This window comes from Melospiza georgiana, chromosome 2 (assembly GCF_028018845.1).
Source record: "Melospiza georgiana isolate bMelGeo1 chromosome 2, bMelGeo1.pri, whole genome shotgun sequence".
NCBI lineage: Eukaryota > Metazoa > Chordata > Aves > Passeriformes > Passerellidae > Melospiza > Melospiza georgiana.
The window spans coordinates 80,872,225-80,890,610 of NC_080431.1; the positions used below are offsets into that span (position 1 = coordinate 80,872,225).

Genomic DNA, 18,386 nt, shown 5'->3' on the forward strand with positions numbered 1-18,386 from the left:
TAGGCATTTCTGGTTTTATTGACTACAGGAGAGCATATTCATTCTTTCTTGGACATGGGTGTACAGAACTAACATACAGGACAGATGTGATGGTATCCTCCCATCAGTGCTGAAAGGGACTTGGCTTTTCTACCCCAGTCCTTGATCTCCTCATTTCCTCCTCTATGGTTTAGCAGATGCACCTTCTTCTCTCAACTTGGCTTTCTTCTCCAGGTTTATGTTTAAAAGAGTTTCTTGTCTTTTCACAGCCTACAATGTAATAACATCATCAGTTACAACCTGAAGGACTACAGAGTTGAAACTTGAATCAATAACTTACCTGACCTATCCTTACCAAGGCACGATTCTGTCAGCTTTAATGCCAGGAAGCCAAGAGGGTTAAAGTAAAATATTGAGAGATTATTTTGGCTGAAAGTAATTACTTCTCTGGGTATAAATTAAGCCCTTTTTTCAAGGCACTAGCAGATACATTCTGTGCTTCTGGTCAGTATTTAATGCTGATCGGATTTTCATGAGACAGAGAAACAAATAAAAAGTTAAACATAATCACAGACACAGAATATTTTGATATGGAAGGGACCACATAGATCATCAATTCCAGCTCTTCACTGAATGGCCCACTGGGGGATCAAACTTCTAATCTTGGCGTTATTAGCACCATTCTCTGGCCAGCTGAGCTCATCTCAGGAAACATAAATAATTCCAGCTGCTTTGAAAACAAGGATTCCAAAGTAGCTGTCCCCTCTTCCTGGTACTTGCATTCATACTTCTCCAGTACAGAGGAAAATGCTCTGGGAATCATCAGTGTTTGATCTCTGCTGTTAAAGCCAGGAAAAATCCTTCCACTGTTTCATTTCAGAGTGCTGCATCCTTTTCATTGTAATAGACAAATTCTGATACAAAATGTCAGGTGACACTCAGTAGCTCACAGTGCTGGGGTAAGACTGTCACTACTTGCAAGGTTTCTCTAGAACACAGCAGTCCACAGAAACCAGACCTGAGCATTGGCATCAGAAGAGAGGCAGCATAACAAGTAAAGCTCTTCTGCCACGCAGAGGCTTTAGGCTCAGGGGGTTTTGTTTAAAGGAAGCATCTTAATGGTGACATCATCCTTTTCTGATGAGAATTAGTCAATGAGGGTCACTTCTGGGGAACCAGGAGGACTTGTTAAAATTTTGTTCAATGATAAAATGACAAAGAACCCCAAAACAAACAAAAACCCCCAAACCCCCAAAGCAAGACAGTATTAAAAATCCATAGAGGAACTAAGATGTTTAAATGAAGGTTTATTTGCCCTCATCAGCCCAAATTCTGTGCTTACCTGCTTCCCACTGATCACCATGGTGATGCATCCCACTATTGTCAAGGCAATCATGACATAGCTGAACCTCACACGCAGGGTGGACTGTGCTGCTCTCACTGCCTCAAGCCTCAGGAAAGAACAAAAGAACACATTTGTTATCAGAGACCCAAATAATTCACTTGGCTAATTATTTAATTTCTCCTAGTGTGCTGTCTTGGTAGTTTTTGCAATGCTAACAGCACTTGGCTCTTTTGTGCAAAGAGTTTTACAACAGGAAAGGCTGATCTCTAAGTACCTTGGGAGATAGATGGTAACAGAGGCATTCCTCTCAAAGCTGCAAACAAACCCAACTTTTTAATCTTAGCTTTTTCTGTTGTTAAATACTGCCTTTGCAGACCACTTGACTGCAATGCAAAGGAGGAAGGCTGCAGGATTTAAGTGTGTTTGTTCATTGTGGAAAGAACAGGGAAAAGAGAGGAATGGTTTAACCAATACTGTATTTTTCTTACTGTCAGCTCCCTCTGTGCTCACTACCACCTTCCAATATCTGCAAAGCCAGGGAGAACTCATCTGTATTACAATTGTGATGTATTTAACAGAGTAAAACATGCATTTTTCTCTCAATAGCAGAAGTCTGCTAAAACCCCAAATATGGTGTTTTAACAGTTGAGAGTTCATTGGGCAGAGGGAAGCATTAGCACAGCTTTGCAATTTCTTCTGCCTGAACTTCACAGTGGTTTCATTTATGATGCAGTCTTATTTCCCAGCAGGTGCTTCCTCTGCTACAGGACTTGAAAGTGCAATAAGTGACACACAGGCTGCTGAATGCAGCACTCAGAAATTCTGAACAGGACTTGGTAAAAGACTGGTGGTCCCCACTCATGCTGGAGTGAACAGTCCTAAAGGGATCTGCTTCCCTGAGAAACTAAGGAGGTGTGGAGGATTGTAAGCTTTCCTACATCAGCTCCAGACAGAGGAGCTCTTTAATTTTTTTTTTTTTTTTAAATTTTAGGGGACTTAACTAGCCACACCAGTACCTACACCATCCTTTTGGGAAACCCGTTGCCTACTCTGCTGTTATCTTTGAAAAATCAGAAGTCTTCCACCAGAAGAGTAGCAGTTATTGACACCTTCCAGCTATGTAGAGAGTAAAACCAAAAGATCGTATTTTCTTGAGTTAACTCTGAAGATCATTCTACCCAAATGGCATCTTGGTTACAGCAGGTTTTCAGTCTGTATTAGAACGATGCAAGAAGGGTTACAAGTGCTTTCCATAATAACCAAAGACATACACCCTGTATATTTAACTCTCCTTGCAGAATTTAGGGCAGATAACTCCCTTCTCAAGGAGGGCTGGTACTCTCACTGATTATATTTGGCACATGACAAAATTCCAGAAGACTGGAGAAGCACCAACACTGTGTAATGAAAAGAATAAATGCATCAAACTAGGTTAATTATACCCCAAAACTAATGTGGAGAATGGATTTAATGGAACTGGGAAGTTACATGGAATCTGTTACTACATTTTGACCCTTACATTTGGAAGAAAAAAAAGGTACTTCAGGATCCATGGTAGTTCAGCATGGTAAATCACACAGGACCTGAGAGCTGGGAAGTTTTGTTCTTGTTTTTGTCAGAGCATTGATTTGAGTACAAGATTTCTGATCATAGGGAACAAACACATCCATCTACAATGAAACTAATGTTAATTTTAGCGTCCAGGTTATTTGCTTCTGCTAATAATCTGCAGTGAAAGCAGAGTGCAGGCTGCAATTAAGCTGAAATGCACAGCAGTAGGATTTTAAAAGGTTTGGTAGTTAATTTTGGAAATACCTTAGATGTGTTAAGAATTTACAAGAGCAAAAGGTAGATATCTAAACACAACTTGCATTTTAAATCAGTTCAGTGGCTAAGTTTAACATTTGTTTAATAAATGGGTTGCTTTACCACATTTTACAAGATTACTGAGTTATAGCACAAGCCCTTACAACACATAATTAATCTCAGAACAGGAAAACAAGTTTTTGTGCTTTTATAGTTCTCAATTGTCTTCTCAGATTTGGCTGAATTATTTGTCTAAATAAAAAGAATTCCCTATGCACTTGCAGAAATGGTCAGCTTTTATCAGAAGTTGGTTTGTCCTTTCAATAAACTACTGAAATCAATCACTTTGCTAACTCTGTTTTCTTAAAAACACTCATAACAAGTGTTTGGTATGCAAAAAATATATGAAGTGATACTAAGTTTTAATAATTTACTCCTGTATGTATTTCAAATGTAGTTTTAAGAAAAATGATTCAATACAAAATGGAAGGCTTCCACTTCTAACAAAATTCATTCTTGTGATACATTTAGATACAGGGGTGGATTTTCAATTCCTACGTGGTGCATCCAAACAAACAAAAAATATGTAAGAGGGCAGCTACATAACTTTCTTACTCAAGTAGTGCAAGATTTACTGTTTCTTTTTAATTAAAATAAATACATGTACTTAAAAGCATTATGAGCATGTTTTAAAAGATAACTATACTAGGAATGTTTTTTAAACTAAAAGTTGTCTACTGTTGATAAGTTTGATCTTTATTTGTGGTGTGCAAACCAGAACATTTTATTTTCTACTTTTCACACGGGACAAAGCTTTTGACATTTGGACTCAGCAGCAACAGGGAAATTTTGACTATATATAGTTAGGGAGCCTTAACACTGTTTGTTAGTTTAAATTCCAACAGTAAAGGAAGTTGGCCCATGCCCTTTAGGTATTCATTAATAAATACTTAAATGAGTTTCAGTTATTTTATAGCCATATATGAAAGACTCCCACCGCAAGAGACTGACATATAATGAAAAACACTAGAAAAAGCTCACCCTAATGTTTGAAAAAAGCTTTCGAATTGTGAGAGAAGAGTAAAAATGAAATGATGTGACATGGTTTTCTAATGAAACAACTGATGAACGCTGGTCAAGCCTTTGCAAAAAAGGAAAAAAAAATCAAGAGGGATACATTATCTTAGCACAAGAGAATTGCTGAGGTAATTTAATCTACAAGGATGATAAACCATACACAGCAGGGTCAGGTTTTTCAGCCGTGAAGCCCATTCTTTTTTAGAAAAGTTACTCTGGAGTTGCATGCAAGTAACTTATTTCTGCACAAAGTCTTTTTCAGAGTTTCAAAAGCAACACTTACGAGACAGTGTCTGGAATATCCTCTGGCTTTTTGTAATGGCCTGCCCACAACAAAAACCTTCTCTCCCAGGGTGTAGGTCTGTATCCAGGCACTCCTGAAGCAGATCGACCTAAAAAATCCCCAGCAAAACACACAAAGACAAAACAACACCAAAAACAGCAGTCAGAGAGGCTGGATGGGCAGAGCTGTAACAAAACCAGTTAGGGTGAGCATGGCAGAACTCTAAATGTGATTGCTAGAAGTGGTTAATGGAAACTCTATCACAGATTAACAAATGTGTGAATATGGATGAAACTGAAGCCCTGTAAGGAAAGCCAAATCCTTCTCAAAACCTCTGTATCTGCAGGTCTAAATATGCAGAAGCTGCTCCAGCATCTAAGGTTCCTAAGGTACTGTTTTTCTATTTCATTTAAATAAGGTTAAAAAAAGAAATCAAATGGAACAGCTATAGAAAAGTCAACATGCTGCACAATAACAATAAAAGCCAATATAGCATCATAGAATGTTTACTTTTTCAGGCAGTGCAAGATTTTATCTGAAGGTATAAATAAACAGATGGCCATAGGCAAAGACTGGACACATAATTTTCAGGTCAGTCTTTCAAAGGCCACAAACAAAATATTCATAATGTAACAGGGGAAGCCTTTCATATATAAAACACCATTAAAATCTAAGAAACAAAGTGCAAAGATAGACAGCTTCTTCCTTTAAAACAATAGGCAGTATCCTGTATGGCCATGTTCTCCCTCATGGATTCATGAATTACCTAGGAAGTGGGGTGGATACGGTGTGCTGACAACACCAGCTTATTCAAAAACATAAAGAAGAGGGCTGAGCCCAAAATGCCACAGGGCTTTAGAACCCGGAGTCAGTGAATTGGCCTGGGAACTCCCTTGTCCATAAGCAGGAAGCAATTCCAGTTCACACACAAGTGACACACTCTGCCCTCACTTATAAATCATTACCCAGGCCTGGGCAAGGCCTAGCGGTGCCACGGTGGTTTTGGCAAGTGACAGAAAGGAAAACAGCACGACTGTCAATGATCAGGAACTCAGACCAACACAACAGCATTACTGTGCCTCTGTGTAAAACTGGGACTCCAGCTTTTTGAAAGGCACAGGTATGGAATGGTCACCATGTGAGAAACTGTGTCACAGACTGAGACCCCTCGGCCTGGAAAGCAGTGACTGAAGGACTGAAGCTCTCTTCAGCCCAGCAGAGCATTACAAGAGACACTGGAAGTGTGGATTATAATGAGGTCTTGGTTTGGAAGGGGTAGTGAATAAAGGAAAATCAGATTATAAAACAGTGCCCATTGGGTTAAAAAATAAACGCAAGTCTGTAGCTGAGGAATTTCTTAGAGAAGAAATTCTTAGGGAATTTTAGTATCCACATTCTTAGAAAATGTGGATGCTAAAAATACATCCAATCCAGCTTCAGGAAACTGGGCAAATTTGGATTTGGGGGGGGGGGGGGGGGGCCGGGAATCCAGTGAGGATTATTAAACACCAAGATGCCACCTCTGGGGCAGTGGTATAGAGGAACTCTCTTCCTACTCTTCCTATTCTCTTCCTTAGGTTCTTGCTGTAGGTCACCATTCCCACTTCACAAAAGCATAAGGGACTTCCTTTGCTGGCCCTGCTGGAGACATCACACTTTTAAGGAGACCTTTTGTCCTACCCAGAGCAGCTGATCCACGTTTTTAACACAGAGTCCTGCCAAATGCTTCACATCTGTGTGCTCCTTCTCTCCTGTATGGGTGTGCCATAAGGAACCTGTGGTACAGGGAGCACAGAAACTGTCCCAAATACAGTGAAAAAACGTTTCATGGCCTGAGCTTTCCCTGACCAGCTCCACCCTTGAACGTGAACAATTCAGACTCTTCCCTGCAGGGCACGTTCAGTTTTTGGAACAGCTGGAGCTGGCTGCACTCCGAAAAACTGCAAAAATCTTTTAGCTCACACAGCATTCCTAAACATGAACAGTTTACAGTGGGGCTGAACAGGCAGTTCCAGAGCAGAGCTGAGGAGCCTCAGTGTAGGAGTGTGCACCAGATAAGGCTCTGGTGATCTGCTACAAAGTGAATGCAGTGTGACCCTCACAAGTGGAAACATTGACCCCTGGCTTTTTGTTAGAAAACAAGACTTCACCAAATTTAATGCTCCATTTTTCAGTCTAGGGACCAGAACTCTCACAAAATCAGGGATATGACCACCTGTGTCAGCCTAATTCCTGTTCAGATGATTGCAGCATGGGTATGCGAGTATTCCATAGCATGAAACATTGCATGACTTTTATCAAAGACTCTTACTCTTTGTCTGAAGGTCTTGCTGGGGTTTAACGCACAGCCTTCTGCTTATCTTCGGGTCCACTCCCTCGGTCATCCTCAGAACCGAGGGAATATTTCTTCCCAGCAGTTTAACAGCCCTATCTGGAAGAGAAAACAGAGGAAGCAAAGAGGCCAAATTTAACTCAGAGCAGTAGAAACCAGCTTTGCAATGGAAGCATTTCAGTTTTTTTTTAACACAAGAGGAAAAAAAGAAAGAAAACCAATAGGTACAAATGAACCCAAAAAGTACCAGTTTTAGTTGTAACAGCCCACCAAAGAAATAAAAGCTTGTTTATAAGGTATGCCTTGAGCTTGCTCAGTAATCTTATGTAGAAAAATGTGAATGCAGTTAAACTAATTTAGGAAAAAAAACCCAAAAGCAAGATACTGTCCTGCCAGCAATTTCTAAAACACATTACAATTTCCAGAAACTAATCTATACATATGCTTTAGATACACTTAGGATGGTGCTATTTCGAGGACTGCACACCAGCATTCTACCAACACTGTCACATCCCAAAAGCATTGACAGAGTCAAGTCAAAAAGGCAGAATATTTACACTGAGAGGTAACTACTTTGTAGTGCATTAGAAAACGCCAGGGCACCTTATATACGAACACATACTCCAAAGAAGGCGCTTCTAATGCATTAATTAATATAATAAAAAAGTTCGGGGAAAAAACCTCAACCATACTAACTCAGAAAGGCAAAAGGGGCACTTTAAAAAATAAAAAAAAAATAGTTCTTTTTTTACTTTGTTATACTGTCGGAAGGTGTCTCTCCTACGGCCCTTTACTTTCGAGGAATAACACGCTCCCGCTCTGAAAAACCAGGAATTTACATTTAGGGGCGACACCCCCACCGGAGCCGGCCCCTCTTCAAGCTCTTTGGAGCACCCGGGCACGGCCCCACTCCCGTCCCTGTTTCTGACACCAGTCCCTCACGCACGGCCCCTCACGCTCGGCTCCGCTCCCGCCGCAGCGCCGGCCGGGGCCGCCCCTCCGCGCTCCGGGCCCGGCCGCTCGGGCTCCCGGGGAGGCGGCGAAGCGGCGGCAGCCCCGGCCCGGCCGCGGGCTCGGTCTCTCCCCGCCTCCCTCCCTCCCTCGCTGCCCGCCTCACTCACCGGCGCGGCCCCACATGGCGCTGCCTCGGCCCGCTGGGCGCCGCTCAATGTCACCGCTGGGCCCCGCCCCGGGCCCGCGATTGGAGGGAGCCGCGCCGCGGGGCGCCGGGGGCCGCCGGGGCCGGCGCCGCCTCCGGTGGGGGCGGCCGGAGCTCTGGCAGCGGCTGCGGGAGGCGAAGGGGCCGCGAGGCCGCTGCCGGTGGAGATGCCCGACTGGGGGCCGCTGCGCCGGGGGCCGCGCTCCGGCGGGTCCCGCCCCGCTCCGCCCCGCGCGTCATCCCGGCTCCCCGCCGGATTGGGCGCCGCGGCTCCCTCGGCCGATCCAGGATGGCGGCGCCCAGCGGAGCCGCGATCTGCGAGGACTTCGCCGAGTTCCAGGTGAGCCGCGCGGGGCGGGCGGGGCCGAGCCGGGCCGGGCTGGGCCGGGCCGGGCCGGGCGCTGCCGCCGCCGCCGCCGCCTCCCCCTCCCGCGCCCCGCGCGCTCCCGCCGCCTCCCGGCGAACGGCCCCGCGGGAGCACGCGCCCCGTGCGCGAGGTCACCCCGCTGCTGGCGGCCGGCGGGATGCGGCGGGAAGGGAGCAGCGTCCGCCTTCCCCCTTCCCTTCCTTCCCTCCGGCAGCAGCGGCGCCGCGCGCCTCCCCCTCCCCGCAGGTCCCGTTCCCGGGACAGCGCTCGCGGCGCGGGAGCCACGCGGGCGGCGGGAGCTCCGCGGGCGCCTCCGCGGCGTTCGAGGGAGCGGGGCTGCCACCCGTGTCCTCGGCGCTGCGAGCGGGGCCCAGGCCGGCCTGTGCCTTGAACACGGACTCTCAGAATATCCTGAGTAGCTCGGGACCCTCAGGAATACCGAGTCCGGCTCCTGGCCCTGCCCAGGACACCCCAAGGGTCGCACCATGATCCTGAGGGTGTTGCCCAAACACATCTTGAACTCTGTCGGGCTTGGTGCTGTGACCTCTGCCCTGAGGAGCTGTTCCAGTGCCCAAACACCCTCTGGATGAAAAACTTTTTCCCGAGACCCCACCTAAACCTCGCCCAGCTCAGCCTCACGCCCCCCGGAATGGTGGAGGTTTTATTCAAGTTTGCCGTTTTGGTGCAGGTTGTGCCCGGTTTCCTGTGTGGAAGTGGGGACGGGGACTTTTGCAGAGGCTCCTCAGCCTGTTCCTGCTGCCTGCAGGGCCAGGGGACTTCAGGGGGCATCAGTAACTCACCCCTGCTCTGGCCTTTGCTGCCAAGGATGCTGTGGTTTGCATCACATACTCCTGCATGTGGGATTGCTCCTTTGGTGTGCTTCTAACTCTTTGTAAGGAATCCTACTTAGTTTCTATTAAAATGCTCGACTATGCTAATTTTTTGTAATAGGCTTTTCTGAGGGATATAACCCAGTATCTCTCTCTTTCTTTTAATACAGGAGCTGCTCAGGGTGATGAGGACAATCGATGATAGAATTGTTCATGAGTTAAACACTACGATTCCAACAGCTTCCTTTGTGGGGAAAGTTGATCCTGGCCAGACGTGTAAAGAGCTGTACGAGTCTGTGAGTGTGCTCACCTTCACTTTCAGCTCCCTTCCCGCTGCTTTGTCGTGTGCAGTGGCCACTAAAACATCCTCAGTGTCTGAGGAAACACTGCCTTGGTAGACCCTGCTTTGTGCATCCCTAACTGTCCCGCTCAACATCTCCACACACTGCTTCAGTTTAAAACCATGCAGGGAAGTTCTTTGTTCTGCACTACTGATCCTTCAAGGATCTTTGAAAAAGGGTTCTTGCTTTTCCTGCTGCTCTGCAAGACTCCTCATGTTTGCCTTTGACTTTTGATCAACTTGGTAAGAGCAAGAATGATAGGATAGTCTAAGCTGAGAGTAGTTGCTGCTCCAAGCAGTGTTGTTTCCCACAATGTGGATTATGAATTCAAAGGCATTTCTGTAGACACAGCAATACCATGACTTTAGAAAGTGTCTCTTTAAAGTTACAACTAGGAAGTTTTTATTCTCTGATGAGTCACTGTGACTTTCCTTTTCTCCCCACTTAGTTGATGGATGCTCACACCAAGAGAGAAAGAATCATCAAAGACTGCATCTCTCAGACTTCCGCTGTAGTGAAAACCCTCAAAGAAGAGAGGGAAAAGGCCCATGAAGATGCAACATTATTAAAGCAACTCAGGAAAGAGCAGACAAAGGTGAGTGGTGGGTGCAGCCTTTGAGAGATCACTTATAGAGGAAGAAGTGGATATCTTTCCCAAATAGAAGGACCAGTGTGATGGAGAGAACCTGAAGTGGATCCTGAGTCAAGCAGTTTTTTCCAAGGTTCTCGTTGGCTCTTGTTGGGTCTTGTCAGAATTATTTTCCCAAGGTCTCCCCAAAGGCAGAGAGCTGCTTTTATCCTGCAACTGGAGCATTTCTGAGATTCTTTTACATGAATGCTGTAGAAAAGCACACATTCTTTCCCATGGTGGATTCTAACCTTCACTGACTGACACCACTGAGGCACAGCTTAACTTTTCCTACAAAATGCTTGTTCTCTACAAGATGCTCCCAGGCAACCTTGAATTCCACTTACACAACCTTTTTGCTGTTTGGTATTTCCAAATACTGGATTCTGGATATTGGATTAATATTTGGAGTACCTTGTCATGGTGTATGAGAGAGACTTCTGGGTTTGCATATGGAATTCTAATGTGCAAATGCCCTCTCAACCTTCTGGCCTGTGGATGGGAAGTACTTTAGCAGAGTGACCAGGGGGGATTGAGTATCACAAGTGGAGAAGGGAACCCCACTGAAGTTCTCACCTCACTTCCAGGGCCCCTTTTGTAAGGAAAAGGATACTGAGAGAACCATGTGGCAGACAAGCAGTTTTATTATTAAAGCCTCACTTACTGAACTGCTAACAAGCATGGATATTAGTTTGGAAAACTGGAGTGGTTGCTTAGTATTTTCTACAAATTTTGTTAGCAGAGCCAGTTCTTTAAGTCATTTAGTTACTGAGCCTGAAATCTCCCACTGAAAACACTGGGAGGATCACAATTAAAATGTGTAATGATTGGAGGTGGCTTCAACTGTTAAAAGCATTCCATGACTTAGAAACATTTCAGAATTTTTTTATGAGATCACCTCAGATTTGTACTTGGATCATATGAGGTGTGATCCCCCTGCTTTTTTTTTTTTTTTTTTTTGGCTTTCCAAAACACAGAGAGTTGTGTTTTTTCTACAAGTCAGAAAAGCTATCTTGACAGAACACATCCTAGTTTTAAGAGTGGGAATTTCAAATATCTCTTCACTTGCTTGCACTACAGATCTCTTTTTCCTTGTTCTGTGTTTCTCTCGTCCTTCTAGTTGTAAAACTTGGAGGAGTTTGTGCAAAATTATTACTTCTAGGTCCCTGAATGAGAAAACATGGAGTAGTAGTTTCTTTGAACTACTTAAGATCTTCTGAGTGTTTATTTTATAGACTTATCCATTTTATGGATAAGTCACTCTGGATGCTGGATTGTTATTTCAAACAGATTGAAGTCCTGTTGATTTGGGAGAAGTATATCCAACAGCTGTAGCTGTAGCAACTCTGTGTCCCTGGATATCTTACTTACTTGGAAGGTTTTTAGTGGGATTGTTGTCTTGGCTTGCACCTGTTCACCAGGCCTCTAATTGGAACCATGTATTGGAAATGGATAATCTCTGACTCTTTGTCTGTTGTGTTAAAGACTCCAACAAGAATGCATCTTAAATTTGGGCAAAATGGCAGATGGTTCTTAAATCCCCTAATATTGCCTCAGGACCAAATTACCCAAACACAATTGTCACACCTCGGGGTTAATAATCGGTGTGAAACAAAGAGATTCTTGACCTTCTCACAGGTCAAGTGAGTGGTGAAGAACTGTGTATTGGTGGTAGTTCTTGCCAGAGCTTTTGCATCTGTGTAGACCTGGTCTGTCCTGCCGTGATGACATGAAATATTAAGTGGTTCAGACAGCATAAACAACACGTGATCACTGCAGACCCTTTTTGGTCACTGCACTGAGTAGGTAGCAAATGAAGCAGAGAGGATCTGTTCATAACCTTACTTTTAAATCCAGAATCCTAGCTGGATTCCTGGCTTTGATGCCAGCTTCATATATGACTCTAATAATGCAAGAGTGGCAACTCAAGGCTGCAGAGCTAACCCCAGCCCTGGCATTCCCTGTGCTCAGTGCTTGCATTAGGTGCAGTTATTTGTGCCTGTGAAGCCACCAGTGTTAATCAGTTAATTGCTAGCAAATCTGGATGGGCATTATTTAGGAATAGAGCATAAGTAATGAGGATCTACTGCCAGGCTTGCTTTGTGAGTCTGCCTTCCCTGTGCCCTTGCAGACCTGTGTGTGCCCTGAGCACTGGCTGGATGGAAGGGCCGGGCTCCCAGGGTGATTACACATCGTGCCCTTTGGTTTGCACCATCACAGGAGGTGTGCACCTGCTGCTGGGGTTGGGTGCTGGAAAGTTGCACTTGTAATAAATACTGAAGGCTGCAGGGAGACCTGTTTGACAATAACCCTTGTGTCTGTTATTTTCTGCAGTTGAAATTGATGCAGTCGGAGCTCAATGTTGAAGAAGTGGTAAACGACAGAAGCTGGAAGGTACTCAGTCATTTAATAGTGATGATGTTCTATCCCAACAGACAGTCCTGCACTGGAGGGTGGGACTGGTGCCTTGTGAAGAAACTTAACTAGAAATAGATGAGGGCACTGCTGGGGGAAATGCTTCAAGTCAGTCATTTTCCCAGTTCTGGATGCAGAGATCAAAGCTTTTCAGTTGCACTGCCGGGGAAAGAAAAGCATCTGATTTAGCATGGACTGTGGATTATTCCCTGCGTCCCTTTTTCCTCCTTGCCAGCGACTGAGCACTTTGTAGGCTTTTCTGTGGTGACTTCTCTGAAAAGCTTTTTAGAGCCTCTAACAATGTCAGAGAGAAGGGTCTTTCACATTTACCTGTATCTGGCGCTGATCACAACTCAGCAGAGCCCAGGGAGGGTGAGGCTGTAGAAGCTGAACCTTTTCCTGGTGGAGTTTCTTCAGGCCTGAACAGACACTCCCTGGTGCAAAGGGCAGCCTTGCCGTTGCTCTCCTGTGTCAGCAGAGGGTGCAGATCACCCTCTGGACTGATGGCCCCGAAGTCTGTCTGGTGATTTTAACGCTGAGCTTCAGTTCTGAGGTGGCTGTATTGTGTCACTGCAGCATTTCACATCTGGCATCACCAGATGCTTTTCTGGTTTGATGAAGTTTTTCAGAGCTTTCAATACTGCAGAGAACCTCTCTCCCCCTCTAAATGCAAAAAGGAATTTTGCAAATAGCCAGTACTAGCTGCACCTTCCTTTGTAATCCCTACTTGATGATTTTAGCCCCTAGATTACACCAGTGTAAAACCAATGCAGCTTTATGTCCAGGGTGTTCATCAGTAACCTCAGTGCAGGCTGATGAAATGAGCATTTACACAGTTTCCTGCGTATGCTTTGCCATCAGCACACCTCTGTACTGTCCCAAAAAAGCAAAGCATGCACTTCAGTTTAATTTTAAACCCACTCAGATCTGACTAATCAATGCCACAGCCTTAGCAGCAACAGTCTGCAGGTCACCAGGGGCAAATATTTTACAGCTACTCTGCTGTAGGAGAACAGCCCCCACCCTACTCTTCATTCTGAAGCGCCAAATTTAGTAATGATCCCAGAGGTTTCTTGTAGCTGCATTAAGCTTTTACTGGTGGCAGAACTGTCTAATTTTTCCTGAAGATGGAGAGTTTATAAACAGTGAGGTATGCATGGTGCAGGGGTACTTTAGCCTGCTAGTGTATTCCTCAGCCAGTGTTCACAGTGGAGCTTGAAGAGATAAATATTTCTGGGTTTTATCTCCAGCTCTGCTGTACTGTGCTCTGAATATACACATAGATGTCTCCTTTAGCTGCCTGTTAAAATGTCAATTAGAGCCAGTCATGGTTGCAGACTGAATGCAATTTGTTAATTTGTTACATGGGAGTGAATATTGGTGTGCAGGCTGGTGTTTTACTGTTGTAGATTTTTGTTGGGAAGTACATTTGTGTATTTCCATTAATCCTGAACAACCGAAAACTATTTGGAAAAATCTGATTAGGAAACAGATTTTTAAACACTGGCTGACTGTAGCATAGTGGCATACAGACGGATGCTACTTTAGAGAAATGCACATGCAATTTCAACGATACCAAACAAGGAATTGACTTTCAAACAAGACACTTGCATTAGTCTCTGTCCAGCACTTCCAGATTGGACTTTATTGCTGGAGTGGTTTGTACAAATATGTAAAAGCCAGCAAAATTAAACTTTTGCCTAGTAACATGAATTTAACATTTCTCAGCCATTGCTTTTCCTGAAAAATGTCTGAAAATGAGAACAGCACTTCACAGGTAGACCAGTGGATTTAAGTGGCCCGAGTAACACCCTGAGATCTGTGAGCCAATGATGCTAAAAGTAGGAGGCAGTGTTAGTAAGACTGCAGTGTTGATCTTCCTGCCACAGGTTGTGGAGTTACTGTTGAAGATACTTTGAAAGTTAACATGATAGAAAGCAAGCTGGTGTGTTGTTTGATGCTATAGACCCTTGCAGTGCTTTAGAGAGTATTTCCAGCACTCTTTTAGACATACATGCCATTAAAATGTCATTAACAGACAATAGACAAAAAACGGTTTGATTTGTTTAGTGTAAAATGTTTCTGAATAGGACTTGATGCTCTTGCTCTTAATTTCTACAGTTTCCTCCTATCACTGATCTCAAACCTTTACCTCATCTGAACTCTTCCAGAGGTGTCCATTCCATGTGGTAACATAATGGCTGCACATTTCTGTGTGTGAAAGAAACTATATTACAGCTTTTGTCTTCTGCAGCATGAGGCAGTTTGAAATCCATGTCTATTTTTTTAAATAAAATTTGAAAGGTAGTTGAAAATTGCTTCAAAATTGTTGAGAAGCAATGCTGTAACTAATGTGTGCTCCAGGCTTCACTTTTGCTGAAGTTGCCATAGGTTCTGAACTGTGAGTAAGATCTGCTGTTGTAAATTCTAGGAAGATAGAGCTTGAAACTGTGTATTTATATAAAGTGTTGGATAACTTCCCCAAAATTACAAGATCACTCACTTTGCACATAACTTCCCCAAAATTACAAGATCCCTCACTTTGCACATAAAGCCCATGGGAGAGTCCATGAAACTTCATATCCTGATGATCACAGACACTTGGATCTGCCAAATCCCTGGACAGCAAAATATGCTCTTGTGGGAATGCTGGTGGGACAACCAACACCTGCCAGAGCCTCAGCTTGGTGTCAGGTGATGCTTGTGTTGCTTTCAGGACTTGTGCTGGACAAGTTGGGATAAAAACTGATAAATAACTAAATGGCTTGTGAAGAGCACTTGCAGCCTTGGTGGGAGCCTGTGTGTTTTGCTTTGCATTCAAGCTGCCTTTCTTTAAATAGTCACATTTCCTGGCCCTCCTTAGGGCAGGCTGGCAGTAGTTCAAGCTAAATATACACGATCCTCAGTATCCAGTTCTGGTGGCTAAATTTTACCCAGAGAAGGTGCCAGAGGTGAGTGAGGCAGGAGTGCTGTGCCCTTTGCAGGAAGTGCTGGCAGCGTTGGCACAGGCAGGCAGAGCACTGGAAGTGTGCATGTGGCTTTCAGGAGCCCTTGCCCCTCTTCTTGGCTGTCATGCCAATGTAAAATGTGCCTGCTCAGGAAAGACAGGAATACAGCACCCAAATTTGAATGCCAGAATGAACCCAACAGAACACAACCATTCAGGAGCCTTCCCATGATTATTTCCCTCTCTTTTAAAAACAAAAAGGCATCAGCATTTTTGATGATAACAGCCTACCAGGATTAAGAGTCTGCATTTTCTGAGGGAGAACATTTAGTGCTGTGCAGTCTCCCAACATCAGGCTGCAAACTTTGGATTTACTAAAGCCAGGAGTGAAGGTGAATGGAGATGGATGTCTTGGTAAGTATTATTTATTGATACCTCAGAGCTGGGCAGCTTGAGATGGGTGCCCAGGTAGTTGAGGTAATTGCCTGAACTGTCTGTGAAGTTCTGCTCATTTCCTGGATGGGGTTGATTCACTTTTGCTCTTCTGTTTTGGTGTCTCAGGTATTTAATGAGCGGTGCCGAATTCACTACAAGCCTCCAAAGAGTCAATGATGATGTGGGGCATTTTCCATCAAGGTGGTCCATAACTGTGAGAGCCAAACTGGAAAGAGACCTTGGGTGAGCTGAATTGGGACCCTCCAGAACCAGTAGAACCCAGTCTTGTTTTGTTTTGGACCTACTTAGCTGAATTCTCAAGCTTGAAATGATCCTCCTGTAATTAAGAGAAAACAACTAATCTTTTGTACAAAATATGTGAACAAATGAGTTTTATAGTATTAAAACAATTTTCAATTGGAATGCAAAACTGGCATCTTTCTTGAACTTCCACAGCTTCAGTGATCCCAGAGGGGAAGAAAGAGTAAAACCTATCCTGAGCAGGGAGGAGAAGGCTCTCCCTGAGCTGGTGCCTGCTAAAATATCAGTGAACATGGTCTTTTTGTGGAAATAATCTGCTGAAGTCTGAAAGGAAATAAAGATTGCAGACTGATCAGCAAGTGTAGTAGGTTCAGCATCTCTGAAAGTAAGAAGTTACCAGCCTTGTTCTGAACTGCTCAACACAAGCAGCAGTGGCTCAGAGCTGTGTGTGGGTACAGCTTTGCCATTGCTGCTGCAATGCAACAGGCAGCAGCTGTTGCTTTCTGCCCTTTGGTCTGTGTTTCCAAGTTCTGGAGTTTTCCTTGATATAGGGGATATGGTCGATTTAAACCACTTTGTGTTGGAGCTGAAGATGTGTCTCATTTGGGAATGAGACTGTGCAGGGACCTTTTTTTGTGCCTCCCTCTGAATATTGAAGAGTAGTTCTAAAGGTGAATTGTGTTTGAGCTGAGGAAACAGCTGTGCATACGTGATCCTGCTGATCCTGGCCATGGTGTTGTGTTTAGAAAGCTTGAATGCAGCACCCCAGCAGTAACACAGCATTTAAAGGCAGATGAGCAGGAGGAAAGCTGAATTGCTGCAATTACACCTGTATATTTTACTATTTACTTTTTATTTTGTATTTATCTCAGATAGGCTAACAAGTCTGTCAAGTGATGTCTGTGTGGTTGCCAGCTGATATGATCTTAAGAACCACTGAACTTAAACAGAGCACTAAAAATACAGTCCCTGTCTTGCAAACACTTTGGAATTCAGCAACAGCAGTGAAATTACTGGATATACTCTCACATCCCTAAAGCTTTGAATATATAGGGAATGGGAAATAAATGAAGGAATGTACCTGTGTTACTGAGAGCTGGCAAAGATCTGTGCAGCAGCATCTGTTTTATAGTTGTTTGTGCAGTAAAGACTCAAACTGCTTGGAGGCCTTTTATTTTTAGGCACCAGGGTCATTTCATCTCACCTTTTTTTGAGAATGAGGTAGAAATATATTTTAAGTCTTTGATGATATAAATCCTAATGTTCAAACTTCATTTTTCCCCCTCTTGTTTTCTCAAGGTACTGCAACTGCCTTATGCAGAACTTTGAGTTGGAGCGCTCATTCTTGAAGATTTCTCATTGTTTTTCTGCAATTCTGAAAGCAGAAAATGTGTTTGTTCTTCAGTTGTTAAATTCTTGTAATTGTTTATCATCAAAGTGTAAATCAAATACTTCTCATCAATCTGGTCTTGATTGGCACTAATGAAATTTCAACAGGAGATGATGGTCAATTAATGAGATGTTGAGAACAGTAAGTTTTGATTTCAAACTTGGCACTTTATTATTGACCTCTAGTATAGGTGTCTAAAATATTTGTTCTCTCCTGGGCTTGGATCAACTGCAAGGACAAATTCTCCTTTTAAGCCATTTGTACAATAGAAACTGATACGATTATGTATAGACTTGGATCAATAGTCTTAAAATATAATTTTTTATTTCTGTATAAACTAGAGACTGTAATGAGAATTAATAATTTTCTTCCTTTATCCATCCAGATGTTTGCTCAGCTGTTGTGGAAAGCTTCTTCACTTAAGCAGATGCTGTGATAAATGACCTGTGAAATGGATGTCATATGCAGATTTTTTTTTTTTGCATTACTTATGAGGAAACTATGTTAAAAAAGCCCAAAACCCACAATCCCAAAAAATCAGCCCTACGTAGAATTGTTTTCCGTTTGAATATAAGGCCAAACAAGTAGTCCTATACAAACCTGAGTATGGAAAATGGACACCTTAAGAAGACTCCTAAATCCCCAGCATCCCTTCTTGGGGTGTTTGCATACAGAGGGTTGCAGTAAGATGTTGAGTTGCTTGATTTGGTTTGCTCTGAGCACAGAGGGTGTCTCTCCCAGTACCCCAGCCAGTCAGGTGGCTCACAGGCCGTTCAGGTTGCTGTTGAACT

General features: G+C 43.8%; 2 protein-coding genes across 2 annotated transcripts; one reads left to right on the forward strand and one right to left on the reverse strand.

Annotated features, from left to right (window-relative positions):
* On the reverse strand, positions 1 to 8,052 carry FAM162A (family with sequence similarity 162 member A). Its single transcript, XM_058019296.1, has 5 exons — positions 7,944 to 8,052; positions 6,802 to 6,921; positions 4,491 to 4,599; positions 1,322 to 1,430; positions 1 to 249 (listed from the first exon to the last, which is right to left on the reverse strand). Exons 1-5 carry the CDS (start codon positions 7,957 to 7,959, stop codon positions 163 to 165), a joined length of 441 nt encoding a protein of 146 aa, XP_057875279.1. The 5' UTR covers positions 7,960 to 8,052; the 3' UTR covers positions 1 to 162.
* Positions 8,053 to 8,250: 198 nt separating this feature from the next.
* MIX23 (mitochondrial matrix import factor 23) lies at positions 8,251 to 16,367 on the forward strand. The gene is made up of 5 exons (XM_058043428.1): positions 8,251 to 8,321; positions 9,349 to 9,474; positions 9,968 to 10,114; positions 12,482 to 12,541; positions 16,071 to 16,367. Exons 1-5 carry the CDS (start codon positions 8,271 to 8,273, stop codon positions 16,119 to 16,121), a joined length of 435 nt encoding a protein of 144 aa, XP_057899411.1. The 5' UTR covers positions 8,251 to 8,270; the 3' UTR covers positions 16,122 to 16,367.
* Positions 16,368 to 18,386: the final 2,019 nt, after the last annotated feature.